This window comes from Bemisia tabaci, chromosome 1 (assembly GCF_918797505.1).
Source record: "Bemisia tabaci chromosome 1, PGI_BMITA_v3".
Lineage (NCBI taxonomy): Eukaryota > Metazoa > Arthropoda > Insecta > Hemiptera > Aleyrodidae > Bemisia > Bemisia tabaci.
Window position 1 is genome coordinate 54,083,517 of NC_092793.1, and position 27,560 is coordinate 54,111,076.

The window sequence follows — 27,560 nt, forward strand, 5'->3', positions numbered from 1 at the left end:
CGGAGAGACTAAAGTCCGTCCGTGTGAGTGACAGAGCGTCTAATTAACTGTGGATCAATAAGGATTTTGGCAGGAACTCGGGAGTCGGGGCGGAGGTTGAGAGGAGCCGGGAGCCCGTGGGAATTTTTCAATTACCCGAGGAATCCGTTGCCGCCCTGCGAGGGAGCGCTGCGCTGACTGCTCCCTTGCCGGGAGTGTCGGGACTTCGGGGGTGGATCGTTGTAATACGGGAGCAGCGCGAGGGAGGGGCGACTCGGGGGAGGGCGACGCGCGGCGGGCGGACGGGTGGACGGGTAAACGCTGGCGGAGGGAGGTTGGAGTACGGTGAGGGGCTGACATGAGTAGTACAATAGACAACTGCTCTACTTTGCAAACTGGGACGATGACCGTGGAAGGGTTGCGAGGGGTGAGGCGATGAAGGGAGGGGCGCGGGGATAATGGGAGGGGCGCGAGTCACCTGAGCGCGCGCACCTGCCCCGGTTCACTGCCCTTCCTCACTGTTTTTCCTTTCTGCTGAGAGACGAACCCCGCGGCCGGAGCCCGGGAGAAACCGCGTATCGACCCCACGGTTCCCGCCGGAGTTAGGGTGTTCCTGCGCGCCGCGCCCGCGCCGCAAGGTGGAGCCGAGGTCTAAGCAGCCGTCCCGTCAGTCACCTCCCGCTCGCCGCGCCCCAATCAATCAATTGAACGTATTCCTGTCAAATGGAACTATGTGCATTATGACGAGAGCCCTGTTATGCATATATTCTTATGGGTCTCAGGGCTCATGTCTTAAGGCACACAGTTCCGTTTGACAGAAATACGTCCAATTGAACAGGGTTCGAGCCGAATCAGTCTAGCTCCGTTTTGACATGGCCTTCGGCAATCATAATTCTCATCAAAATCAGAGCTCGTCTTCAAATTGAGATATATTTTCCTGGCTCCTTATCGTTGTTGTCGCATATAGATAGCTAAAGTAGGACACCAAATTCTCAAACAGATCAAAATAGGCCCTCAAAAAATAATCATGGTGGTACCATGTGAAGAATTTAAGATCATGTTGTTAGATTTGAACATCATCCTGGGAAACAATGGTAGCGCGATCTAATATATGATTCGGAGGGAGTAAACCGTTGTGAGTTAAGGTTTCTTTATAAAAATTTCGCAATGGACACCCGAAAAACGTTGGGGAAAAACTCGAAGTTCCGGGCTTCAGAAAACAACACGAAGAAAGGTAATAAAACGAGGAAATAACAAGAGAACATGGATTTTCCGACCAATTTCTACCGGCTGCATAGTTCCATTGTTGTTAACACGCTTTTAACTTTCTGGACCGAAAGGAGGGAAAAATCGATAGGCATCAAAATATCGTTAACAATAAACGCCGGCCGTGAGCGCAAGGAAGTGCAAAACGCCTTCAGTTTTTACGTAGGCAACATTGGTAGCTCCAAAACACGATTAGTTGTATGAAGGCGTTAAAGTCAAAGTGGTGATTGATATTGGAGCCTCACCTTGCGTAGCACTGTTTTTGTTCGTGAGTGGCGCGTTGTAAAAGCAAGAAGCGGGTTCAAATGCCTTTAGTTTATGCGTAAACAACATGGTCAGTGCCCCCTTAAGATTCTTGGGACGAAATGAATTAAAATTTGTAGGCACCAGAAAATCGTTGGAATAAAACTCAACCTCCCGGGCTCCAGAAAGTCACTCAAAGAAAATGGAAATTTGTCGCCTTCCCCAACCAATCGTAGCCTACGACACGTTTATAGCGCGTTTTTAATTCGCTTGGATTGACAAGAAAAAATCTGCATAGGGCGAAAAATTTAGTTTGATAAAAGAGAAAGAAAAAAAACCTAAAAATTCTGGGCTGCAGATGGTCACGGACATCAACATCGCGCCCTTTTTTTGAACGAATCCATAGGCTCTATTCTTGATATAGGTACAGTTAGTTCAAAGTTCTCAGATCCCGAGGAAAATAAATTTCATAGGCACCAAAACATCGTTGGAAAATAAACTCAAAGTCTCGCACTCCAGATGGTCAGCTATAGGGTGTTTAAAAAAAAAATCTGTTTTGGAAAACGTTCCCTCCGCTCTTAATTCCTACTGCTAACAGGCCTAGGTAATATGAATATACCTAGCAGTCCAAGTCAAATTAGCTCTAAAAAGGGCAATCTGGGAAAATCAATTTATAGAAGGTTTCTTTGCTCGAAAAGAGGCGGGCTGGGGGGGCCAAAATATGCCACCAGCGACCGGTTTTTCGCTTATATTTACCTCAAAAATAATCAATCCTAAGGAGAAAAAGTCAGTGGACCTTTCATGAGAAACACAGAATTTCACATGAAAAATGCTTTACCTTTATTAATTTGTGACTTCCAGTTTGTTAGATCGTGGTAGTTCTCTGCGGCTGGGAAAGTCGAATTTTGCGTGAAATCACGCTTTTCCGACGGAATCTACAATTAGCTTAAAAAAGGCGAATCTGAGGAAAAAATTGTTCCTGCTGAAATCGAAGAGCATAATTATACAATTTCCAATAGAACAGTGCTTATTATTTCACTTAGGGGTCCGCCCCTAGATCGCTATGCGGTCCAACCCAATGACGGCTGTTGTATACGAAGAGTCTCAGCTTGGCCGCGCTGCATCGCACCTCACCATGATTTTTGTTGATTCTTCGAGTAAGTTGAAGATTTAGGAAAATGAAATAATTTTCTTAGAGTATGCTTCGAATTAATTGTACTCTATAAATGATCAACAGGAAATCATGTAAAAAAGTACTAATGACGCATGACGTTGCCACGAATTTTATACATTTTTCAAGTATAATAGCAAATCTGAAATGTTTGCGGTTGATGAAAAATACAATTTAGAATTTGTTAGATAAATGATCTCGTTTTTCTTAAGCCTCTCCCCCTCCCCTCCTACTTACGGCGTTACTCGAGCTAATGACCACTGAGCAAAAAGGAAAGAGCGAAATAGGTTGACGCCATCTCCTTTTACGTCAAAGCACTGCTGATTTACATATTTAACTGAACTCCATAAAACAGTAACTCGCATTATTTGATTGCTTCTCGTACATTACTGACAGGTAAGGGGAAGATAATAATAATTCAGTGATCTCTCTCTGAACGATAGTCTATCAGAAAAACATGGCTTGAGAGCTTCGACATCGATGACTCAAAGATACCTTTCACGGGTGCAAAATCTCTACAATCCCTCGATCCTAGGATTGAGGGCTCGGGTGGGGTGCACACTGGTCGGAAAGGGTGTAGACCGCAGTAGGTCCAGCATCGCGATATTACGAATTTTCATCGATTTTAGCGCGCAGTGTAGTGAACAAGCAATGCGTGAGGTATTCCTGCAGTCTTGTAGGCGCTACGCGAACCGGCATCCGCACTGTGCGTTAGGCGCAATGCTTGAAGTATTCAGGCAATCTTGTAGGCGCTACGCGAACCGGCATCCGCACTGTGCGTTAGGCGCAATGCGTGAAGTATTCATGCAGTCTTGTAGGCGCTCATATGCGTTCCCCGCCGACCGACCGGCGCGCGCGACCGTGCTTGGTGTAGGAAACGATGATACAGCATTAGAATCGAAAGAAATAGTAGAAACAGAAGAACGACAAAAGAATTAAAAATCCGAAGTGGAAGGAAAAACTGGAAGTGGACAATGAAAATTATAACCGGAAATATGAGGTGAAGAACGGATAAGGGGAGTGAAAACTGGAACTGAAATTTTATAGGTATTACTTTTCTATGACTTCGCCGTATGAATATTTCACAAGTAACGAGAATTTAATAGAAATAGTACTGCATTAAATTACTCACTGTAAACAATAGGTCCAAGTTGCATCAAGACCAATAAAGGTGATACGTCAGTGAGCTCAAGTGACTTGGTCAAACTGGCATGCGATACATCTCGTCGATTAGGTAAAAAATCTCGGCAGCAGATTTCGAATTTTGAGCCCAAAAAAGGACGACAGCCCCTGCAAATGAGTCTACAGAATCATTTTAAACCAAAATATAAATGATTATAAAATATGTATGGATACAAATTCAGAGAAATGAAAGCAGAATAGGATTAGGGAAAAAACCTCGCATTCGATACATTTATCGATTTTGGTATCTAAAGTGAGGTTTTTCCCGAATACTAATCTGCTTTCATTTCTCTGAATTTTGCCTATTTTTTGGTTTAAAATAATTTTACAGACTCATGCGCAGGGGCTATAGTCCTTTTTTGGACTAAAATTCGAAATCTGCTGCCGAGATTTTTTACCTAATCGATACGATATATCGTATGCCAGTTCGACCGCGTGCCAGGGAGCTGGACGAATCACCGTAATATGGTGTGATTTGACTATCATGATTGTTTTACAAATTAACAACATGAATTTAAAAGGAAAAACACTGAAATGAGTGAAATGTCACTAATAGGTATTTGAGGTATTTGCGGAAACACAGCTTAGAATGCAACACAAGGTTTAGTTCAGCTCTGTGCCGACAGAGCTCGCACCGTCCCAGGTAAACAAACCGAGCACAAGGAAGTTTTAAGGTTATGAAATAAACTGTGGTAAACTGTGTGTAATGCCGTTAACTAATTCGAATTAATAATTTGAATCCAATCAAGTACTAACAATATGGAGCAGACATTACCTTCATAAGTAAGCCTTTTCCCATTTAAGTCAGTGCCTTCATAGAAATGGATGAATACCTCTGGAATCAGCTAGACGTTGAACCTCCTCCATCTATGTGTGTGCAACTGGAATGTTCAGGTGAGTGTTCAATTATCGATGTAAGTATCTTGGAAATGTTAAGCTTTCTCAGTTGTTCTTTGTATAGTCATGAACAATATTGTCTTACTTAAACCCTCCACAAAATATTTATGATGCTTCGTACTTTTCTGCGACACCTGAAGCTTATATTATTTTACTGCAGAAAGGAAAAAAGGTAACGTTTAGACTCTTGCCTCTTATCGCCTACTGGTGTCCATTAGATGTTGAAAGTCTTGAAGTATAGGCTGTCACTCATTGGCAAATGGTAACAGAAGAGAAGGAGACTTTTATCAGAAATTTCATACTGTTTAGCTATTATATAAATCTTCCAAACTTCTCAATCATAGTCTCATTAAGCAGAAATACAAATCGTCAGCATATTATCAAAGGGATCAAATGTCCAAAGCACCCATTGTGGGGGGTGTGTGCGTGTCCCAATGTGGGGAAGGGAGGAACCCTAATGTAAAATATTTATCTTTTTTCTCTCCTTCAATTTCTCATTAGGGTGCAAGCATAAGCTTTGTTCTCATCTTCTCTGTTCTAGGCAAACTGAGATCCAGTTTAGACAGTATGTGTAATGAAGCTAAGGAGCTTCTGCTTGGTAAATCATTCAGAATAGAGGCAACTTTCATATCAAGAATTCTACACCGTTACAAGAACCAATTCAGATTAATAAAAGCCTTCAAGTTTCTAAGAAAGGTAATATACTCTTTCAGTTAATATTTATTGATCCCATGGTAGCATCACATACAAAAATTCAGTGACAGTGAAATTACCAGACCACATATCTTGGTTTGCGACACCGTAGACTTTCTGTCATACTTTATTTTTCAGTGGAAAACCACTCAACGTCAATTCCTGAAAACTTCCGGTTTTTTTTTTTCTCAGTGCGAAGAAAAGACTGAAAATTTCAAGAAATGATATCGATTTGTTCTCCTTAAAAAAAATAAAATGAGAGCAGAGATTTAGAGATTTATAAACACCACAAACGAGATGCGTTGTCTGGTAGTTTCATTGATGACAGGTACTTTAGTATACAGCTGATCTTGGTCATGTTAGGAATTCAACTAGGTCCGGGTAAGAATCTGTTAGGTGGCACAGCCCCCCAGTATCAGTTAACATGATCCTCAGAAATTTTGACAATCAAACTAAATGAACGAGACAGATATTTTTTGTTCGCTTTTCATATTGGCTTTGAGTCAGTAAGTAGGTACCCCTTGAAATATTTGGATTCTTCGAAACCTTCTAAGTATCTCTCCAACGGCCTGTAGTTGCAAGTAAATGCATTATCAGACTTTTTATTGTTATTGAACTTTTTTTGTCCTTATTAATTTGTAGAACGAATTGGTCCTCAAAGTTTGTCATCACTTAGGTGGAACACTCTAAGTACATATTTTAAGCATTCTGTCTCGCAAAGGAGGAAACAGTCAAAACAAACTTCAATGTTGCATTTTTTGTTTCTTCCATAGATTAATCAAACTTTGTTGAGAGTACCAAAATTGAATCTGAAGGAAGTTTTTAGCGAGCTAGCATCCTGCATCTCTAGTGAATTCATGCCAAGCAATCAAATGGTGGAGTTCTCCATGCTTCGTCTTCAAAGCCTCAGTTTTCTCCTGGCCCGACTGATTTGCACATGTGAAGAGGTTTTTCTAATTCTTAAGTCCTACTTGGAAGCACCAGGACCATGGGACGTTTGGCTAACTTTCCAAGCCTCTATCAGTAGAATATGGTAAGTTAAAAAATTTCAGTTGTAGTTCAACAGTAACCTTGGCCCATCGATTCAAGTTAAAAATCTTTCACTCAGCTCAATACTTGGTGCTGCTCTGCCGTTCAATTTACAGAGAGGTGACAGTCTCATAGTAAATATGGAGTCATATTAATTGGACCTATCAAACTGAACTAAACAGGATTTTCAAAGCCCAACCTGTTTTGGGGAAGGCACCTTGATCCCTTGAACTTCCTTGAGGCTATCCTCTTATGTATTCGTATCAATTAAAATGTATTCTGTGTTTAAGACTTCTCCAAAGGCTTCAAAGTGGAATTCCTAACAAAAAATCAAACTCAATTTTCCTGTGGGCTTTGCATCTTTTAAAGAAAACCTTCCCTCTCTGTCAGTGTCCTTTAATTTATTTTTGCTTGATCTTTATAGGGTTTTATCTCACCATTTACTGCAAAAAACTGACAACTGGTACGAAGTTCTGAATCGTTACCGATCTAAATTGGATGTAACAGATCACTGGCTTCCAGAGTCTTATTCTTTACCTGAAAATCTTTTGTCTTGGGTAAATCAACAACTTATCAAGTAAGTTTCATGAAAATAAAACCAACCAAAAGATTTAGAATTGCTTAGGGACAGATAAATCTGAATGAGGTTGATGATAATCATTGCTGGGTAAAAAACCTTTTCAGCCCAGGAAAGCTTAATGGATCCGAGGACAAATTCTTCAGCTTTTATCTATTACTATAAACGTTGATGATAAAATAGTGAGTCTGTGAGAAGGAAAAAATTCGAAAAAAAAATTCAGCCCCAAGAGGAGAAACATTCTTAGAAAATTGAGCTGTGAATGCGGCTACTCAAGTCAGTTTCCATGGTGAAAATGGGCAGAGCGTGCAGATGTTTGGCAGTTGGGAGGTCTGCACTCATGCAATCCCAAGAGAAGCAACAGATTTCTCTTTTTGATGGTTATTTTTGGTGAGAGCAATCCGACGCACCAACTCAAGTCATCCTTATCCTATCAGATGCTTTGCTTGATCGATCAAACAGCGTTCATGTTTCCTTTTGTGTTTCAAAAATTAAATAATTGCTCACGAAAGCTTGAAAAGCGGGTGACAAGAGAAAACCCACTGCCCAGCTGTGAGGGGACACGTTATTTAGTCACAAGTTTTTTATCCCAAGACATTCCATGTGTTGAAGTATCCGCATTGCTCCCAAGGTATTAATGAATTTCATTTTTCTTTAAAATCTCACATTATTTTCCGATCCCATCTTTGTAGGTTGTCATTAAGAAAATTGAACTATGCCCCCAAAAAAGCTTTCAACCGAGAATTTTTATTATTATTTTTCCAGAAATGGACTTTCACCACTTGTCGTCGAAAACATTTACAAGGCAAAAACTCCAAATACAGTTAGTGCAGAATTCGATTCAAACAGAGAGCTTTCCCCCACGAAATCAAACACGAATGGTAAGTCAGTGCATGATCTATACAGAACCAATTCTTTACGGTCTTTCAGAAGCATCGTTTTAGTTGTTGGCAAAGAAAATACCCTCTCAATTTGACCGAATTTTAAGAATAATTATAACTGACAAGGGGAACTTCCCAAGCTGCTGCTACTGGAAACACTGCCTCCGTCAACGCGTGCTCAAACCGGACTTCTCGGAATTTTTTGGTGGTGTTTCTAGGGTGCATTGGAAAAAACAAAAAAACATGGTCCTGTTGGATTCATAAAAAGTGTTTGTGCGAATTTTTTCAGCCTGATGGGAGGAGGTAGCTTTAGAAGTACCCTTGTGAATCAGAAATATAAGTTACTGAACTTTTAATCCAGGAAAAAAAAACTAAAAAATGTGGTCTGAACTGTATGAAACATGGCGGTAAAATAGTGCTGGGGCCTCACTATTCTGAAGGTAAAGCAGGGCTAAAAAGTTCTACAAATTTTTTCAATTAGAGTAAAAAATTTGTGAACTTTTTGGCCTTGCCATTCCTGCAAAACAGTGTGGACCCTGCACTATTTTACCACCTTGTTGAACGTTTAATTAAAACACAATCGTGTAAGTCATTCAGGACATCTTTGTTTCATGCAAATAATATTTTTGTTCCCTCTCTCTTTTTCAGAGATGGATATAAAAGAGTTCGCAATGCCAAAAGCAATAAAAGGCAAAAGAAGAGGAAATAGAGGGCTGAAAGCAATCAAGAAGAAAAAGAAAACCAGTGAGACAACGGATATTCACTCTCTAGATCAGTTAAAGAAATTCCTGAATACTGAAGTAGACCTGCGAAGTAGATCAGATTCTAGGCAAAACTGTATTACGAAAAGTCTGGATCCTGTTGAATGGGATATTTTAAGAACTATCTTGTTAAAGTCCATCGAAAAAATTACAAAAAAACCGGAATCATCAGATAAAATTCTGGGAAAAGTCAGACAAACACTCCAAGTGGCAATTTCTTAGCCATTTAACTTTCTGATTTCCATTCAAATTTTTAATCTAGATTCTAGATCTAAGATTTCATAGAAGATACTCAGGTACATAATAAGAATATCTACAAATGAAGAACTCATCAGAGTATGACCTTGACCAACCACGAAGTATATCAAAAGAAAGTACCCTGCTTATTAATTCCATGGTACCTGTTTAGCTGAATAAATATGATTTTAATATTTTACTCTTTTGAAAATCATTAACTTATTTCTATTTTTATTTTTTAAGACATATCTTCTCCTTTTCACATCATTGATTTAGTTTAATCTGAAGACACAGCTAAAAAGTTCTGTTCATTTCCCAGACTTGCACATCTTGCAGTGCTTTATGAAATGAAGGGGAAAAGCACTGAATTGATAAAAAACCCAAAAGGATCATCCGATGAAAAAAGAGAGAACTGTACAGCAATTATGGAGATTAAGGTAAAGAACAAAACTATGTAACAACTCTGTGAAAGGACTGTGCTGTTAACTTAAGACTCTTGTTCAGGGTGTAATTTAATTTTTAAAATGCATATAAAGTCCTGACATCAAAGCACTCAAGTTTTTATTAGAGAAGAAACAGTCACTCTAATAAAAGGTGGGGTATAATCAATGGAGAACTAGGTGTAAAGTCAAGTCCAGCTGTAAAGTCATCAATTCCAAAATTTTCAGCAAAGTTTTGAAAAACTACTAAAACGTTGAGAACTACATTTTTTAGTTTTAGTGGATTACAAAAATTTGTGGCAATCCATAGGAAAAGGACCAAATCCCTCGTTGTTGGAACCAAAAGTTTTCAGTGCTTACAGAGCGGTTTTTTTGGGTCGGAAAAATTCCGAAATTTTGATAGAAATTCTGAAATTTGGATAGAAAAATCTCTGTCGTGTCCCAAAAGACAAATCGAGAGTTGTTTAGTTTATATTAATGTGCCAATTAAGAGCATGAATATTTCAGAGATTTTGTAGATACTCTGAAGTTTTGAGCACGGCAGATTAGAATTTTAAATGGCATTTTCTCAAAACTACCTTTCTTTAACTGCAAACTTTAAAGTGCCCCACCTCTGATTAGCTTAAAAATTTTTGCGCGTTTTTATCTGGAAATTTTGGTCATCTTGTACTCTACTTAGTATCAATGACTCGATTAAAGAATTTTTGTGGACTGACATTAAGATCCCTTATTTATCAGTGGCTGGTCACATTTTTTAAGTAAAATAACTTTGATCCAAAGTGCAAATGAATAGTTTTTAAATGTCTTTACTTGACAGAAATTCAATCCAGTGTAGCAAAAAAAGGGCGGTATTTCACTGAAACCTTAAGGTTGATTGAAATTAGCTTTGACTCAACTCTGAATAGTACCTATACATAAAAATTGTTCTCGTGTTTAAATCAAGTTCTAAATGTTTCTTCCCTTCTAAATTTATTTCTTTCTTTCTTTTTGTATCAATGTGGGAAAATCAAATAATTTCATCGCTCTTTTTTACTTAATAATAATTTTGGACGGACGTGGTATACATCGAAGATTTCATCAATCGGCAATCATTTAAACATGGCGCCAAACTATGGTTTTCTAGTTGGCCGCCAGAGCGTAGTAGTTACATATCAACAAAACTGTGTTTGTTTACTGTTGAAGTTTTAAATTTGAAACTTTCCAATGGCTCCAAAAGTTTCGTTTGAAGTTCCCAAGTATGTACGCATCCCTTTTTAATTTTTTTTTTATATTTCATATACTCAGTTCAACAGTACAAGTGCAATGTATTTGTCAATCGGACTAGTTACATACTCATTCTAATCGGTTGGATGTTCACATGACATAACCGTAACATGCCCATTCCCAAATTTTAAATCCTCCCTGCAACTGAAAGTTTTGCTGAAACTTTGCCGATTTCCAGATTTTGAGTGGGTGCCTCCTAAACGTTAGTTTTGCCATGTATCCATCGCTCTGTTTGCTTTTCGTAAGTAATGAGCAACTCCGATGACACCGATTTACTACTCGATATTCCACCAAATTTTTTCTCAGTCCCTTCTGATGATTCTGAGACCTCTGATCGTGAACTTTCCTTAAGTAAAAGTTTTAGATTCAAACCTAAACGTCAAGATAAGAAGAAGCTTGTCTCAGACTTGATGTGTAATGTCAGTGAGTTAGCAAATCGAATCTCAGTACTAGAAGACATCGAAGGATCAAGGTACTCCAGCTGTGGCGAAAGTCACTTGCCCCTCGGTAATTCCTCATTCCAAAATATGCATGTTTTCAAAGGCAGCACTGACAGTTTGTCACAACATTCATTCAAATCTAGCAGTCACCATCTTGGTGGATCGCCTCCTAAGTCAACACGACCACAGTCCTTACCTCCAACTCCGATTCTGAATCGATATTCTCATATTCTAGAAGAGTTTCCAAAAAGCCACTCGTTGAATACATCACCAGAAAAGAGCAAGTATTTGTCCAAGACAATTGATAGTCCTCTCTCCAGGATCAAGACTTCCTCAAATAATCAGAACAATCAGAATAATGTGTCCGAATCCTCTTGCAAGCGGAGGTTGTTTAGTGAGAGTGATTCCCATTCGATTACTTCAGCAGGGAATGTTTTGCCGAAAGTAGACTTTAAATCCTGTTTTACACAATCATACCTTGAGTCAAAGAATGCACCACATAAGAATTCCTTATGGTTTGATGCCAATCCAGTGAAACACCTAGATCTGCCAGAAGTTGACCGGTTATTAAAAGAAATGGAATTGACCGAAGAAGAAATGGAAAATAAATCAAATTCCAAAGATTGTCTCAGCAGTTTACCTGCCAGAGCAGAGACCAGCTGCTTTCTAAGAAGGAGTCATAATAATCCACTTTCAGACTTGAACAACGAAACCAGCCCGTCCAAGAATAAAACTCATCCAGAAATGTTGAACATGAAGCAGATCAGTAATGAGTTTGAAGGGAACCTATGTTCAAGAGAGACTAACTGTGATTTTAAAAAAACAGTCGTGCCACAAAATATGGCTGCAGACAATGACTTTTCTGATGACAGCATAAGAAAAAGTACCAGGCACTTTCTCAGTGGCACGAACTCTAATGATTACTCACATAGTACTGCTGGTGGCTTAACTCGTGGTCTTTACAATGTAGATAGTCAAAACTCTATCATTGAAGAGCTTAAAGAACTCGATAAGAAGACTCAAGAGATTGTAGCAAACTCCATGCCTCACAGTCAGATGAATGCAGGTCTTTGGTAAGCCCCTTTTTGTAGTACATTTTTGTCTTTCAAAGGGTTTTTTAATCTGTTATGATTGTGCTCTCTATGTAGCCAAAGCAGTTCTTTTGGATAGTTCTACCTATCATTCTTTTCTCATTAATTCTTCTAGATTTTAATTAATCAAGCCCAAAGACCCTATGAAAAACTTCCAAACTCTATCTATCAACTTAACTTCTAAATCTCAATGTATATGAGTATTTCCTTCGTTTTGCTGAAGTGGAGATTTTAATTATGAAGAGCAAAGTTTTGGCTGATTTTAATCAATTGACCTCCTCAAAAGCTCAAACAACATTATCTTACTCTCTTGTTGTAGGATTCCAAGGAATTTCCTCCTCTTTTCTGCAACACCCATCCTTTCATCACTTTCCTCATCACCTTTCTCATCTTTTTTCAATTTAATTTCAGTGAGCCTCATCTTTCCCGGACACTGCATAGCAGCGATTCACTAGAATTATTGAAACAGAAATTAGGAGAGGAATATCGACGCAGACAGGTAGCCACATACACTTTTTTAATTAGATTTAGCTTGAAGTGTTTCCTCTAACTTATTTATAACATAATGTAATCATAATTGAATTTTGATGATGAGACTACCAAGCCTTTTCAGAGAGTTTTCTTCTCATTGAGAGGAAAAATTACAGAAGTTTCAAGGGTTGATGTTGAGTAGTTTTCGTTCAAAAATGAAGTGTGAAAGGAAGTCTAATACATTGCAAACCGAGATATGTGGTCTGATAGTTTCACCGTTGACTTGTTTTTATCCAGGTTAGGCCTGCTTTCATAAATTTTATGTATCGAGAATCTGTATTAGCATCTTTGGTACGTATCTGAAGGTTTTTTGGATCGTAAGACTTCTTTCTCATTGATAACATAATATAAGGAGTAGTAAGTACTCCTATTTTTGTTTTTTTCTCCCTTTTTTGTAATTATTTTAGCATAATGTTTATCAAAAATTAATATGAAGAGTATATTCTGTAATTTCAGCACTGTGAGAATTTAATCATTGATCTTCAGCAAGAGGTGCTAGAATGGCGAGAAAGGCTTGCTGTAGCTGTTGCCATTGATGCAGAGAAAAACCGCGCTATTGGGAAACTTGAAACAACATGGAGGCGCACTGTAGAGCATTGGCGGCAGTTAGAAGATCAGCGTCATAATTTGGCTGTTGCCCTACAAACCTCAAAAGAGGAAAGAAGAGAAGAAATCTCTGAACTTAACAAGGTAAGATGAATTCATTTTTAAGTAATTTGTATTTTTCTCTATGTAAGATGTATCATTGTATTTCAGATTTGTGAAGATCCAATGTGCAATAATATAAACACACAGCTCTAATCCTACATTACCTGCCGGTTTAAATTTAGTTCCAAGTAAGTTGGGAGATGATATGTTCTTCAAGAACTCAATCTTTTTTTTTCTTTACACAATGTAAAAATCACAAAAGGTTTTGGGTGTGTGCCCATTTGATCACAGGTAGCTGATTAAAATGTTTCTGGCAATTTTGATACAAAGCCATGTAACTTACTTCACCAAGGAATCAATGTATCATGGAATTGAAAATAATTTTTCTGTTAAGCTCAACAGCTTTTTTGAAGATGAAGGAATTCTTTACAGACTTGGCCAGCTAAAAATTATATCTAGAAAAGCTGGAGGGAATTTTTCTAACATTCTTCCCTTTCATAAAAATCACTTTCATGTATATTACTTATTTACATTTTAATCACTCTCATATGTTGAATAATTTTTTGATGTATCCACTCGGTCAATAGTTTTCAATTTTGTGTAATTCAGAAATCCTGCCCTATTCTCTCTTCCAGAAAGTAAGGCGATATGAGCTAGAACTTTCTCAAGCTTTAGATTTAGCGGCAGGCTACAAACTGAAAGCTGATGTGGCAGAGAAAGAGCGAGCTTCAGTAATGGCTGTTGCAGATAAGAAAAATTTTGAATTAAGTGCCAAACTGAAGGACATAGAAGAGTCCAACAGGAATACTCAATCAAAATTGTTGGAAAGTGAGGACAAGATTCAACTGCTCCAAGACAAACTGTCATGGATGGAGCAAAACTTCTCTGAGGTAATTATTCAAAACCCATTTTCTCCAGAGCATTGCACTCTTTTTCTTTGAAAGCAGTTTCAAATAGCGGTATTTTATAATAGTGCATATTTTGCAGTCAAACATTGTAAAATGCTGCAAAACAACAAAAAATGAAATGGTGAATGGAAGAATCATGCCTCGGTTTTTGGTCATGAAATTACATTTCCTGATTTGACAAATGCTTTTTACTTAATGAGAGGATCAGGGTTTCAGCTTCCCATTGATGATGTTTCCCAGCAGGAGAAGCATTCATAGTTTGTTAGTTCAATATACCTTAGATGATTTATATCTAGAGATCTTATCAGTAACTTATTAGCGGAACTTGCTGCTTTTAAAGAATGGAAATTTTTTCTTGATCAACTTTTTCTTGAGCACTTCTGAAATTCACGTTTTGTGCAATTCTGAATGGTTTTCTGTGGAAGATTCATCCCATTGCGATTTTGTATTTTATTTAATGCATTTTGAGACTGATCGTTCATATTTTTGACAGCACCAAAGTTTTATCAATTTCATCATTGACAAAGAATCTGTACCCCATGGCTGCTTTGCACTTTATTTGTGTGATTTTGTGTCATGATTTGTTCGTGGTACTTTCATGTTTTGTTTAAAATATGAATGAAAAAAATATTGAAATTATGATGGGCCGTGAAGGGGGAATGAGCAAAAGTGAGGAAAATATCGACAGTTCCGAAATGAAGTCGGTGTATGAGTTCTTTAGGATGAGAAAAAGGTGTGCTGATAAAGTGCCTATGATGGGTAAAGAGGAGAATCGGTGACTTCAAGTAAGTGCCAGGAGGGGTGGCTGGAGGATGGCGTAAGGGCTGCGAAGTAGATAAGGTACCATAATCAGTCATGCTTAACAGAAGAAGCTCATGATTTTTTATCATAAAGTTAGGTATCTTTTTTCATTCCTTCTTATCTCAAGCTGTTTTCTGTATCATCAATTCCCTTTATTCATCTCTGAACCCTTCCTTTCCTTTCTCTCCATTTCAGGATTCCATTGAAGAACGTTTAGAATACTATTTAAAGTTCATGAAACAAGTTGTAAGTTTTGTGTTTCAAAAGTAATTTTTATGTAAGCTGTAGAAAGTCTCCGTAAAATCTGTGGGAGATGTTAAATTTCGAGTTGAGAAATAGAGTATTTTTACTCTATTAACTGATTGTGCAGTTACCTTGTATTTAGTAATACTATTATTGAATTCATTAGTTTCCAGACAGCATAATCCTGTAAACCTGCCAGTATTCACCCATAATTTTTATAAAGTGTCTCCTTCATTTGGGTTTTTTGTCTTCTGATGATTCGATTGATGTTTGTCATTCTGAAGAGAAAGAAATCGTGAGGAAATTCTTAGGGCCAAATATGGTTTTATTACCATATAAACTATGACTGTCAATCGATTAAGCTTAGCCAACAGTTCAAACAGTCCCTAGTCACATACCCTTATATTATGAATAAAGGTACTTTGCTTCTTTAACGTTTGTGATGTAAAAATAATCTAAATTAATCCCTCAATTTTTTAGGAGAATAAATTATTACAAGACAGTCAAGAACGGTTAGGCCAACTTGAAGCAGAATTGTCTTTGGCTGTTGCCGAAAAAGCCAAACTGCTCTCTAAGCTGAAGGAAGAAAATCAGTTGGTTGCAAATTTGAAGAACCAAATGGAGGATTTGACGGCAACTATTGAAGAAAAAAACAAAAAGGAGGTAAGTTGAAGACATAAGACATAGGACGTCTTGTTGATCCTCTGTTAAAAATATGGCACAAGAGAAGTGCACCAAATTAAATAATGCCCTATAATAAAATTTATATCCAGAAGTGATCATTATATTTACTTCATTTTTTGTTCAGTGCTAGCCTAAAGTCCTTTTTAAGCACAAGTAAATGAGGAAAAACCGTTGAAAAGAATGCTTGCTCCCTGTCTTTTCTTTTGTAGGTATTGTTAATAGTTTTTTTTTTTTTCCTCCCCTAATTTGTTTTTCTTTCATCTTCAGAAAAAAGCTCTGGAGGATTTGAAGACGTTGCAACAAAACCAGGACAAACTGAAGAAAGAGCTTCGAGTATTTTATCAAAAGCAGCTGGAAAGTGTTGTGCGGGACAAACTCAAAGAATTCCAGTCACAACTTGACGCAGCTGAAGCTGCTCTCAAGGTGGAGCTTCATACTCGAGAGAGAGCTCTTGCAGAACTGGCAGCTCGTCAAATGCAAATATTGACTGAAAAGTAAGGTTCCATTGCATTGTACCATCCGAGCTGGAATTCAAGCAAACCCAGAAAAATTTAGGAAATAATCATGATCATGTCAGGAAATTCATAAAATAGACTGGAATTGCTCAGTCCTTCTCTGCTCATGTGTTTTCACTACTGTCAAAACAAAGATTTTTGAAAAGCAGGTCCAGAACTTTGGGCTTAATTATTCAGCCAGAAGTTTTTGGTTAGATTTCAACCAACAAGTCTTCGGTCAATTATTTACTAAAACATCTCAATTTTTTCAAAATAAACAGTAGATTTTTATATCTTTCCTGATATCCTATTGGATGCAAGAACTCTAAAAATGCGGTTGACATTGAATCTCCAGGTAATATTATATCAGACGGAAAATAATTAGTATTTTATTCAGAAGATCAGTTGTAAAAACTTACGTATAAAAAAAAGGAGACAAATTGTGATTGTTGAAATGATTTTTCATACCATCTTTGTTGTTTTTGTCCCTTTGTATGCCTGACAACTTTTGTAAGAGTCACTTATTTGTTTGAAAACCCTAAAATTTCCATTATAATATCAGTGATGTGATATTGGTTGTTTCATCTTCTTTAGACATAAATCGGAGCTTGACAAATTAAAAGAAGAAACCAAGGAGCAGCAAAAAAGCTCTGAGGACACAATCTTAGAGCTGAAAGAATCATTAGAACTGGAGCGATCTCGGCGAGCCGAAATGGCCAGAGAACTTCATTCTGTCATGGAAACTCAGTGGAGACAGGCTATAAACATTATCACTTCACAGGTAAGGTTACTTCATAGGTGCTTAAGGTAAAAGTCTCTTGATGGTTTAATGAGCACATGGCCTAAGTGACCATACCAAATGTTCGACTATGATGAGAAAGATGAATTTAAATAATAGCAAAAATGTGAGTGGAATTTTTGTACAATTTTGAAAGTGAAGGACCAGGCCACCTGGAGGCGGTCGCTAAACAAGACTACATCGCTTACCAAATTTGAAACATTAAAGGAGATTTTGGAAAAAAACCCAGACCTTGTGAAGCCACATGCAGTGCGAGTCCGAATTTTGAAAAAAAAAGGGAAGAGCAATATATTTTCAATCTTGAATACTGAGTAGAAAAATTGAAATGAAATCGAATGAATAATTAATATTATGGAAATTAAAGGAAGAAGAAGCTTTATTTCTTTAACAAATAAATAGAAACAAACTCTTCGAAGAACTGCTTGCTCACCATTTTTGGCGTTTTCAAGGCACAACATTACTCAGCACTTGAACATCTTAAAGATTAATCTCATATCACATTATTCTCCATTGTGAAAGAACTGAATATTTACTGTTCACTTCAAACTGACCAGGGAGCCAATATCTAATGAGTTACTTATCCATTTGAAAATAAGATGATATAGCCCAGGCAATAGAGGATAGAATAGGGGTTTACCTTGCAAAATTTAGGTGAAATCAGGTTATGATCAATTCCTATGTAATTTTTTACGCTGAATCCGAATTTTTGGTTTCCCAACAAATTTTTCTTGTGCTAACTCCGGAAAATCGGAAAAACCGCGAAAAATCACGTTTTTCCGCGGTTTTCCCGAGATATCTCTTTTCCCGTGCGATATATCGAGAAAATGGTTATTTCCAAAAATAAAGCTGATAAAATTTCCTATAAAAATGATCTGAACGTTTTTCTCATACGTCCACTAGGGAGAGAGCTGGAGCCGTGGAAAGCTCTAAAAACTCGTAAAATCGCGATTTTCCACGGTTTTTCGCCATTTGTGCGCAATAAATTTGTTCTATCGCAAAATTTCAGGATAGTCTTAACTTAAAAATTAATGCTGCTTACTTCTAAGACAAAAATGACGCCAATTTTTTCTTTATAGGTCCATTTGAAGCGGTATTAAAGCCGTGGAAAGCCATGAAAAGCTCGAAAATCGCGATTTTCCTGCATATTTTCGTAACAAATCCGTTCCTGTCCAAAAAACTCATTTAAAGTGACTTCAAAATTCAATCTTATAAAATTGTCAACATACATACGTAGAATTTGCTCCCATGGCGCGCCCTCCGTGCTCCCCGCCCAACACGGAAATATTTTAAAAATATTGCTGAAATATTGTCAAAAACATTTTAACAATATTTTAACAATATCGAAATAATATTGCTGCAATAGTTTGTTGTCCGCCCCCCTGACAATATTGCAGCAATATTGTCAAGGTAATATTGATAATATATTTTAAAAATATTTACTTGCGATGAGGTTATCAGATTCCATATCCATGTGCGCGCACTCTAGGAGACGTCTTTGGTACTAATTTTCTTTCTAATGTACACATGCGTCCAGGTTGTGGATCGTAGAGTTGTTACTGACCTTAAAATCCGCGCCGTCCTAGTCGGGATTAGAACCCACGCCTCGGGGTGGAGTTGATATCCGAAGTCCAGTACTTTACCACCAGACCAGCCAGGCTTGATGTAGATGGGCCCGTAAATTCAATCTCTTAACTATCGCAGGCCTCTGAGTCCGTAATATGTTTGTTTATTGACGGATTCTTATAATATTTTACCAGAATTTATTATTTATTATTTATTTATTATTTTTTATTTCATCCTGTAATTTGTGTTTCAAATTCTTTATTAATTGTACTCAACATATTCCTATTCATGTATTACAAATTTTCGTTTTTTTTAACTCTCTCTCATTTTTTTCTTTACCAAATTACTGTTTTTTATAATTGCGTCTTTTTCCAGTTTTAATTATTTGAGCTTTTTCCTAGTTTGAATTTATGTCGATGTATTTATGTTATGTTTTTTATTTTTTTCCCTTCTTTTTGTCTTTTCTTCCCCCCCCCCCCTTTCTTTTTTCTAGCGATTGATTTTAGTAAGTTCCGCAAAATAATTGGTAAACAGAGCAAAACCATACGCTAATTTGGCAAACATTTTGAAAATCTAGCAAAAATTTTAGCCATAATAGCATAAACCAGTAATGTTAATTTCGCAAAAGTATAAAATATTACAAAAATATTTATAAAATATTTTTAACATAATATTAAACAAATATTTTTAAACTAATATTTCTAAAATAATTTTAAAATATTTTGTAAATATATTTTACAAACTGTTTTAAAAGTAATTACATAAATATATTTTGTAAATATATTTAAAACATTTTTATAAATATATTGTTACAATATTGTCATGAAATATTTTAGCAATATTGTCAACATATTTCTGCAGTGTATTTAAGGAAATATTTACATGACAATATTGTTTCAATATTGACAATATTGCTGCAATATTGCTGCAATATTTCGTGTTGGGCGGGTCTGCGACATCCAAACGCCAGGTGTGCTTATCTACGTAAGGGTTAGTAGACAACGAACGACGTAATAAAATAGTGCAATTTTCAACATACTTAAATTATGTTGAAATTTCCTTTTATATCTGAAGAAACAACGGATATGGATTTGTTAAAAGCGTAAATAATGCAAAAAGTTGAAAAGTTTGAAATTTAAAGAATGTATTGATACAATTTTTCAATTATGCGAAAACAACTATAATAGTATCGTAATAATTAGATAAGAACTATGATAGTAAATATGTTCAATGTCAAGACGTATAATTCAGATGCATGGTCAGGCACTCTGCTGACTGAATGTCCTGAGGATCTGAAATCAAAATGAAAAGCACGGGTATAATGGCATAACCTAACATATGATTTTCTATCGGTGAAAGAGCTACTAAGTTATAAAATTGGGTCATGGTTTAAAATGGCAAGAGGAACGTAATTGTTGAATTGTTATAGGTGTTATCGGTGTTTTTTTCTTTCTTTTCTGCTATTTGAGAATGTTAATTTGTGCCTACTATAATGTAAATTTTCTCTGCTCAATCAACTCATGGAAAATTTATTGTAAACTTGATGGGAAAATTCTCACCTGCGTTGTCATCATTGCCGTCTTTGCAGTATTTTACGACTTCAGCATGACATCGTCTAAATCGGAGAACAGGAACTTCTGGTATGGATTTATCTTAATTTGAATTGCTCGTTTGAGCTTTTGCAACATCGTTTACTAGAATAAGAGAAACGTATGCCTAGGAAAATCTTTTGGTATTAATCTGAGAGGAGAACAATGAGTAAAGCAACCTGCATTGATACGGTTCGCAGATACAATCGCGATTTTTCGCTTCCTTGGCATTTCAGGATCTTATTTTTGTTGTCAATGAGTATATTTATCCATTGATTGTTGGTTCATAATGACGCTACAATTATTTGGAAATAATGTGACATTTGTGCAATTAATAGAGTAATGTCATGATTGCTGAAATCAAGGATATTAATGTGATCTGCCATAAGGCTAAAATTCTACATCTATCGTACAAGCCTCCCAAAATTATGAGTAGTTCACGGGTGCGTGCCGTGATTACTCTCACTCTCGTTTTCTCAATTACCTAGAGTCGCTTCATTTACATCACTGATGAAACCGAAGTGGAAGAAACCGTGATTTGAATTTCTGCGGTACATGAAGTCAATGAGTACATTTTTTTAAGCATCACTGGCCATTTCTATCAATTCAAATAAAAAAAAAAAAAAAATTTGAGTGAAATTAATACCTACCTGCAAACGTCTCCGAACTTCTTTCATCTCTTCGGTCGTCTGCTGTTCTTTCTGTGAACGATTCAGGAGTATATTCCATAAATCATCAGGATCATCTACGATAAGTTCCGCGGATAAGTCCTCATCGAGTGCATTCTCACATGTACCATTAAAATTTCGACACATAATTGTGCAATTTAATCCACCGAAAACATCATCACATTGAATTTTAAATTTTTGAGGTATATTTTTAGCCCCATATTTTTACACAAGATGATTCATTTGTGGCTTAAAAGTGGAAAATCACAATTTGTCGCATTTTTTGAGCTACACATAATTCTCTATGCGGCACTTTTTGACACATGCTAAAAGCTTTTCACGTCATAAATGTGTTGACAATTTTATAAGATTAAATCTTGAAGTCTCCATTAGCTGAGTTTTTGGCACAAGAACGGATGTGTAACAGAAATATCCACAAATTTAGAAAAATCATTTCAGAAATTGTAGTAGTACATTCTTCAAATTTCAACTTTTTGCATTATTTACGATATGGATTTGTCGAAAGCGTAAATAATGCAGGATTGCACTATTACAACATCATTCCATCCATCCATATCCGTTGTTTCTTCAGATATAAAAGGAAATTTCAACATAATTTAAGTATGTTGAAAATTGCACTATTTTATTACGTCGTTCGTTGTCTACTAACCCTTACGTAGATAAGCACACCTGGCGTTTGGATGTCGCAGAGCACGAGGGCGCGCCATGGGAGCAAATTCTACGTATGTATGTTGACAATTTTATAAGATTGAATTTTGAAGTCACTTTAAATGAGTTTTTTGGACAGGAACGGATTTGTTACGAAAATATGCCGGAAAATCGCGATTTTCGAGCTTTTCATGGCTTTCCACGGCTTTAATACCGCTTCCAATGGACCTATAAAGAAAAAATTGGCGTCATTTTTGTCTTAGAAGTAAGCAGCATTAATTTTTAAGGTAAGACTATCCTGAAATTTTGCGAAAGAACAAATTTATTGCGCACAAATGGCGAAAAACCGTGGAAAATCGCGATTTTACGAGTTTTTAGAGCTTTCCACGGCTCCAGCTCTCTCCCTAGTGGACGTATGAGAAAAACGTTCAGATCATTTTTATAGGAAATTTTATCAGCTTTATTTTTGGAAATAACCATTTTCTCGATATATCGCACGGGAAAAGAGATATCTCGGGAAAACCGCGGAAAAACGTGATTTTTCGCGGTTTTTCCGATTTTCCGGAGTTAGCACAAGGAAAATTTGTTGGGAAACCAAAAATTCGGATTCAGCGTAAAAAATTACATAGGAATCGATCATAACCTGATTTCACCTAAATTTTGCAAGGTAAAATCCTTTATTGCCTGGACTAATAAGTTTTATGAGTTTTAAAATTTGACAAGATGTTTTTTCTTTTGTAGACAAACTTTCCAAGCAAGCAAGAACCAACTAATGAAAAAGGAGAAACAACTTCATCTGTTCACGCTCTTGAGCATGGTTATATGAATCAAAAAACTGAGAGCAAATCAATGCCTGATCAGCTTCAGAAATACTTTCAAATGGTAACTTATTCTTTTTCCTCTCCAGACAATAATGTTTCCTTGTTCTTTTCTACTGTTGAGAAAATGGAACTTCAAATATAAGCATTGTCATTTTTTTTTTATGACGTTATAAACATCAACTTATTTCTGCATTTAAAAAAGCTGACAAAAGTTGATTCAAAGAGGATTGGTATAGTTGGCCCATATCTTTGTATCTCTTTTGACTGTCGCATTTTTTTCTCTCTTTTATTTTTCATGTTACAACATGCATGGACTGAGATTATTTTATGCTCATTTACAGCATCAACATTAGATTTGAAAAACGCAAAGTGATAATTGATGTCATAACTTTGAAGAGACTAATTTTTTTTTGTCAAAAATAAGCAATAGCTCACTTTTTTTAGATGGAAAGTAGTTGTTTCCTGTTGTATTTACTGAAGTAAAAAATAAAAAATTAAAATACACCTCTGTTTGAATACATGCTTCAGACATTCAAAATTCCACCAATACCAAAGATGATGCTTGTTCATAAAAACATGACGCATTGATGGAAAATGAGGAACTTTGGTTGCTCTTAGGTCTTGTGAAATAATTACATTTATTTAAACTAACTTTATCTTTTTCAGTTATTAGAAAAAATGCCAGCCAATAAGGAGGATCTCAATAATTCCTGGCTCTACTCTTCATTTTTAAGCGACGATATTGCAACCTCTGCACACCAAGGTGAAGAGTTAAACCTAAATTCGGTGAGTGAGCTCAGGCGCCTGCATATGTACAAGATGAACACTTAAACTGTGAAAATGGCTCATTATTTACAATGGATATTTTACTCTCAAAAAAGTATTTTCATCATTTTAAAAGGGCATATTATTTTCACAAGTTTTTATCCAATGAATACGTTAAAATATTCTTTGTCTTAAAAGCATTCAGAAGGATAATTGGAAGTTTTATGGAATGGAATCTTTTAGAAATAATGTAGTGCCCAGCCAAGATGATATCACTACTTTCTTTGGGTACGAACTGTTTCCAATATCATCAACTCTGTGGCATATTTTTACATATTGACAAAGAAACTACCAGACGACGTCTCTCGGTTTGCAGCGTTGCAGACTTCCTATCATCAATTTTTTTTAATGGAAAACTACTAGGTGTCAATTCTTGATATCTTATGTGATTTTTCTTCTTTGTGCAAAGAAAATTCTTGTGAAAATATCAAGAAATGATATTGATTTGTTCTCCTTTTTAAAAATAAAAGAAAAACTCGCAAATGCGATGCGTGGTTTGGGAATTTCATCGTTGATATTAGTGTCCTCATGAGTATGGTCCCAACAAGTACGCGATATGAAAAGCTGCTGCGCTAAAAATTAACCCCTGTCAGCCTCAAAATTCATTTTTGAGAGGTTATCTCTGGAACCCTCCAGGATGTGAGGAGAGGAAACTTCTGGAAATTCAAATGGGTCAGTTGCGCTGGTCACAGAATTGTGTTTTGATGCTTGATTCTTGTAGATTGGCTAAAAAAATTTACCGCAACTTTCTACGCTCAATATTAACTGAGATATCGCCCTTTGAAGTGTCAGGTTTTTGACGTCATCCACCGCAGCAGTGACATCCTTGATTTCTTCCTCTTTTGTTCAATCAGTGATGCAGAGGGTGCAACGCGAAACTTCAACAACGTTAAACATTAACAAACTGAGGTGAACTGACTGACTACCTAATCTCTTCGCGGCTAATGCGTCATCTCCTGATAAGAAGATCTTTAAAGTGGGAATCTGTCAGTTTCTTGAGTTGGTTTACACCCAATGTCATTGAAGTCTCGTGTTGCACCCTTTGCATGACTGATTGAACAGAAGAGGAAGAAACCAAGGGTGTCCCTGCCGCGGTGGATAAGGTCAAAAACCTGACTTTTCATAGAGCGATATCTCTGTTAACGTAGAAAGTTGCGATTTGGACAGTTCTTATTATTTTTTGCTAATCTACAAGTATCAAGCACAAAACCATGATTCTGTGACCAGCGCAACAGACCCATTGCATGTATTGATTTTTATTTTGATCCTTAAAATTTTGGGCAAGTTTTGATACACAGTTAATAACCATTGAACAAACCATAACTCATTATTCTCATGGATAAATTTTCGGGGAAGGGCAAGAAACTTATTTTTCATGGGTTGAAAATTGAAGCTGAAAATGAGGCCATTGATGCATTTTCCAACTCTCTCTTTTAATAGAAGAGCAAATTCAAATCATTAATGACCTTAATTCCAGCTCCAATTTGCAGCATGTGAAATTAGCTAACATTTAGCAAAGTGCTTGCAGCTGCTCTCTAGTAAGTCAATGACTTTTTTTTTTCATATTGTCTCTTACAGTTCCATTTTTTCTTTCAGAATGCCAAGAGTGAGGGTAACCGCAATGCCAAATCAAAACCTCCATGGAAATGACATAATGCCAAAAGGAAACTGCCAAACATTGACTTTGGAAGAGATGCCAAAGGATAAAATGTAGCAGAGATTTAAGATTTTTCCTTGAATAGATATTACAATGTCTGCAGAGCTGTAAAAAAGGAAGAATCAAGAAAAATATTTAAAGTGAAAGTGAAAAGAAAGACAAAAAACTGTTAAAGATTTTTATCAAACGAATCAGCATTTTTCCCCTTTGACATGATTCTTCCCTATCTGCCAAATTTTCAAAACCATCACCAGGAATATTGTAGAAAATGGTAATTTTGTGAGAGAGAACTTACATTTTCTCGGTTACATAAGCAAAAGAAATTGCTTCTCTTTCATGCATGTTGAAATATTATCAATTGGAGCACATTTTGCAATCAATATATATTGCACTATTTTTGGCTCTTTCGCAAAAAAACTAATTTGCATATGGAAAGGAATGAAACATATGTTGTCTCTCAAATGAGTCAAGAATATTAGTTCCCTAGTAAAAATGTAATTCAATACAAAAAGTTATACAATTCGTGGGATCTCAGTCAGACAAAACCCAGGGGAGTCGGAGTTTTATTTTCATCACTTCCTCGAGGCTGCAGGCACCCTTGTCAGCCAAAATGAGCCTAGCAGAATAAAGTCTCACTGAGATGAATTGTTAGTAGATCGAAAAAAGTTTGACCCGAGCGGGATTTCGTTTGAGCTGCTTTTCCGCCTAACAGGAAATAAAGCATAATATTAAGCAAAGGGGGAACTTGACATACAGGGTGAGCGAAAAGTCCCCGACCCCCCCTCTAACTTTTGAACGAATTGAGCTAAGGAAATGAAACTTTGGGAATGTTCCTATCTCAAAGGGGACCATCTTTTGAGGGGGTCAAAATTTTGGTCCCCCCCTCAGGGGGGACAGGGGCCCCCCAACTTTTTTTTTTCAAATAGCAACCCCTATCTTGTGATACCTCATTCGAAAGAGCATAAAAAACTAAGAATTTTGGCGCAAACCGCAGATCAATATCTCAATTTTTGACCGAGTTATGATAGGTCAAATTTGACCTATTTTCAAAAAATCATAACTCCGGTTCAAATTATCGTAAAGAAAAAAATAAAACGGGAAAATTTACCAAATTGTGTTCGCTTTTACGTAAAAATTGCAGAAATCACTTCGATTTAATTTTAAGGGGGGGCTCGGACCCCCAAATACGTCAATTCAAAGGTCATTCAATTTTCCTGCGAAATAAGCCAATTTCCTCTGGATTTGCCTCCACATTATCTCAGTAAGGTCAAAATCAGTTCAACATTACGTTGGCAAGTCCCCAAATTTCGGGAAAAGTTAAAAAAACGAAATTTAAGGTGATTAAATTTGACCGTTTTGACCGTTTGACCTATCATAACTCGGTCAAAAATTGAGATATTGATCTGCGGTTTGCGCCAAAATTCTTAGTTTTTTATGCTCTTTCAAATGAGGTATCCCAAGATAGGGGTTGCTATTTGAAAAAAAAAGTTGGGGGCCCCTGTCCCCCCTGAGGGGGGACCAAAATTTTGACCCCCTCAAAAGATGGTCCCCTTTGAGATAGGAACATTCCCAAAGTTTCATTTCCTTAGCTCAATTCGTTCAAAAGTTAGAGGGGGGGTCGGGGACTTTTCGCTCACCCTGTATGTAATAAAGCAGAATGTCCAGAAATCTAAAAACCAGGAAAGTCCTGGAGAGACAACATGTAACTAAGAGTCGCAAATTCTTGTGCAAGATTGTGACTTATGCACAATTTTACAGCGTCTTGATTCTAAGCCCCACAACGCTTCCTCGTGGTCTGTTAGACTTAAGGTCAGTCGTGAGTTTTTCTTTATGGAATTAAAGCCCTCATTGATATGTACTGGTAATTTGCGCTGAGCCATGTTTATTTTTGCCATTCATAGATTTGGAGACATACGTATTTTAAACTGTTACCTAGTTTACTCGTTGACTTACCTATTTTAGAGATTGATTACTTACTGATCTGCATTCCACTATTTTTTATTTACTCTATCAGTATTAATACCTATTACTTGTTACCTTTTTTTTACTTTTTTTCAGTCTGTAGGTTGATTGTTTCAGTATTATTTTATTTGTATTTGTATAAACTCACATTTAATTGACGGATGAGCAATTTGGCTCCACCATTATTTTGACAATGCCAATGGTTTTTTAAAGGTAATTTGCAATGAAGTTACTATGATGAAGACTTTCTTACATATTACTCAAGCAAATATTGCGCAACAGCTCCTCCATTAAAAGCAGGTCAATCTGATTAGACTGACTCTGTTTTGTAAAACAGTTTATATCACTTTGAGCGCTTTGACATCACACCAACCATAATCACATAAGTCTGATATCAGAGTCACAATAGACTTACATCAAACTGATTCAGGCTGACTTCAAAAAGATTCATGTTCAAATCAGAGCAGTCTGTTTAGCCTGGCCTATTATTACCAAGGCTTCACTGAAAAACACATCTCGTATATACCTATTCTAAATCAATACAAAAG

General features: G+C 36.7%; 2 protein-coding genes across 3 annotated transcripts; both read left to right on the forward strand.

The window, feature by feature from the left end:
• Positions 1 to 4,489: 4,489 nt before the first annotated feature.
• LOC109043174 (nucleolus and neural progenitor protein) lies at positions 4,490 to 9,115 on the forward strand. Its single transcript, XM_019060284.2, has 6 exons — positions 4,490 to 4,735; positions 5,280 to 5,434; positions 6,205 to 6,464; positions 6,885 to 7,037; positions 7,803 to 7,918; positions 8,567 to 9,115. Exons 1-6 carry the CDS (start codon positions 4,663 to 4,665, stop codon positions 8,899 to 8,901), a joined length of 1,092 nt encoding a protein of 363 aa, XP_018915829.2. The 5' UTR covers positions 4,490 to 4,662; the 3' UTR covers positions 8,902 to 9,115.
• A 1,391-nt stretch (positions 9,116 to 10,506) lies between these two features.
• Positions 10,507 to 26,500, forward strand: LOC109043173 (centriole duplication and spindle assembly protein centrobin). Of its 2 annotated transcripts, none has more exons than XM_072303483.1 (10): positions 10,507 to 10,591; positions 12,562 to 12,649; positions 13,138 to 13,371; positions 13,965 to 14,219; positions 15,762 to 15,944; positions 16,233 to 16,459; positions 17,054 to 17,240; positions 22,489 to 22,629; positions 23,235 to 23,354; positions 24,990 to 26,500. In XM_072303483.1, the coding sequence occupies exons 1-10, from the start codon at positions 10,560 to 10,562 to the stop codon at positions 25,041 to 25,043; spliced, it is 1,521 nt and encodes a 506-aa protein (XP_072159584.1). In that variant the 5' UTR covers positions 10,507 to 10,559; the 3' UTR covers positions 25,044 to 26,500. The 2 variants fall into 2 exon arrangements, with proteins under 2 accessions (XP_072159584.1, XP_018915828.2); XM_019060283.2 differs by lacking the exon at positions 10,507 to 10,591 and adding an exon at positions 10,598 to 12,132.
• Positions 26,501 to 27,560: the final 1,060 nt, after the last annotated feature.

Excerpts from the sequence above, each read along its gene's own strand:
- LOC109043174 (XM_019060284.2), top strand. The coding sequence starts at position 4,663 with ATGGATGAATACCTCTGGAATCAGCTAGACGTTGAACCTCCTCCATCT. Across the intron at positions 5,435-6,204 it reads CCTTCAAGTTTCTAAGAAAG|ATTAATCAAACTTTGTTGAG; the intron begins GTAATATACTCT and ends TTTCTTCCATAG. Across the intron at positions 6,465-6,884 it reads GCCTCTATCAGTAGAATATG|GGTTTTATCTCACCATTTAC; the intron begins GTAAGTTAAAAA and ends TGATCTTTATAG.
- LOC109043173 (XM_019060283.2), top strand. The coding sequence starts at position 10,868 with ATGAGCAACTCCGATGACACCGATTTACTACTCGATATTCCACCAAAT. Across the intron at positions 12,650-13,137 it reads AGGAATATCGACGCAGACAG|CACTGTGAGAATTTAATCAT; the intron begins GTAGCCACATAC and ends CTGTAATTTCAG. Across the intron at positions 13,372-13,964 it reads AAATCTCTGAACTTAACAAG|AAAGTAAGGCGATATGAGCT; the intron begins GTAAGATGAATT and ends TCTCTCTTCCAG.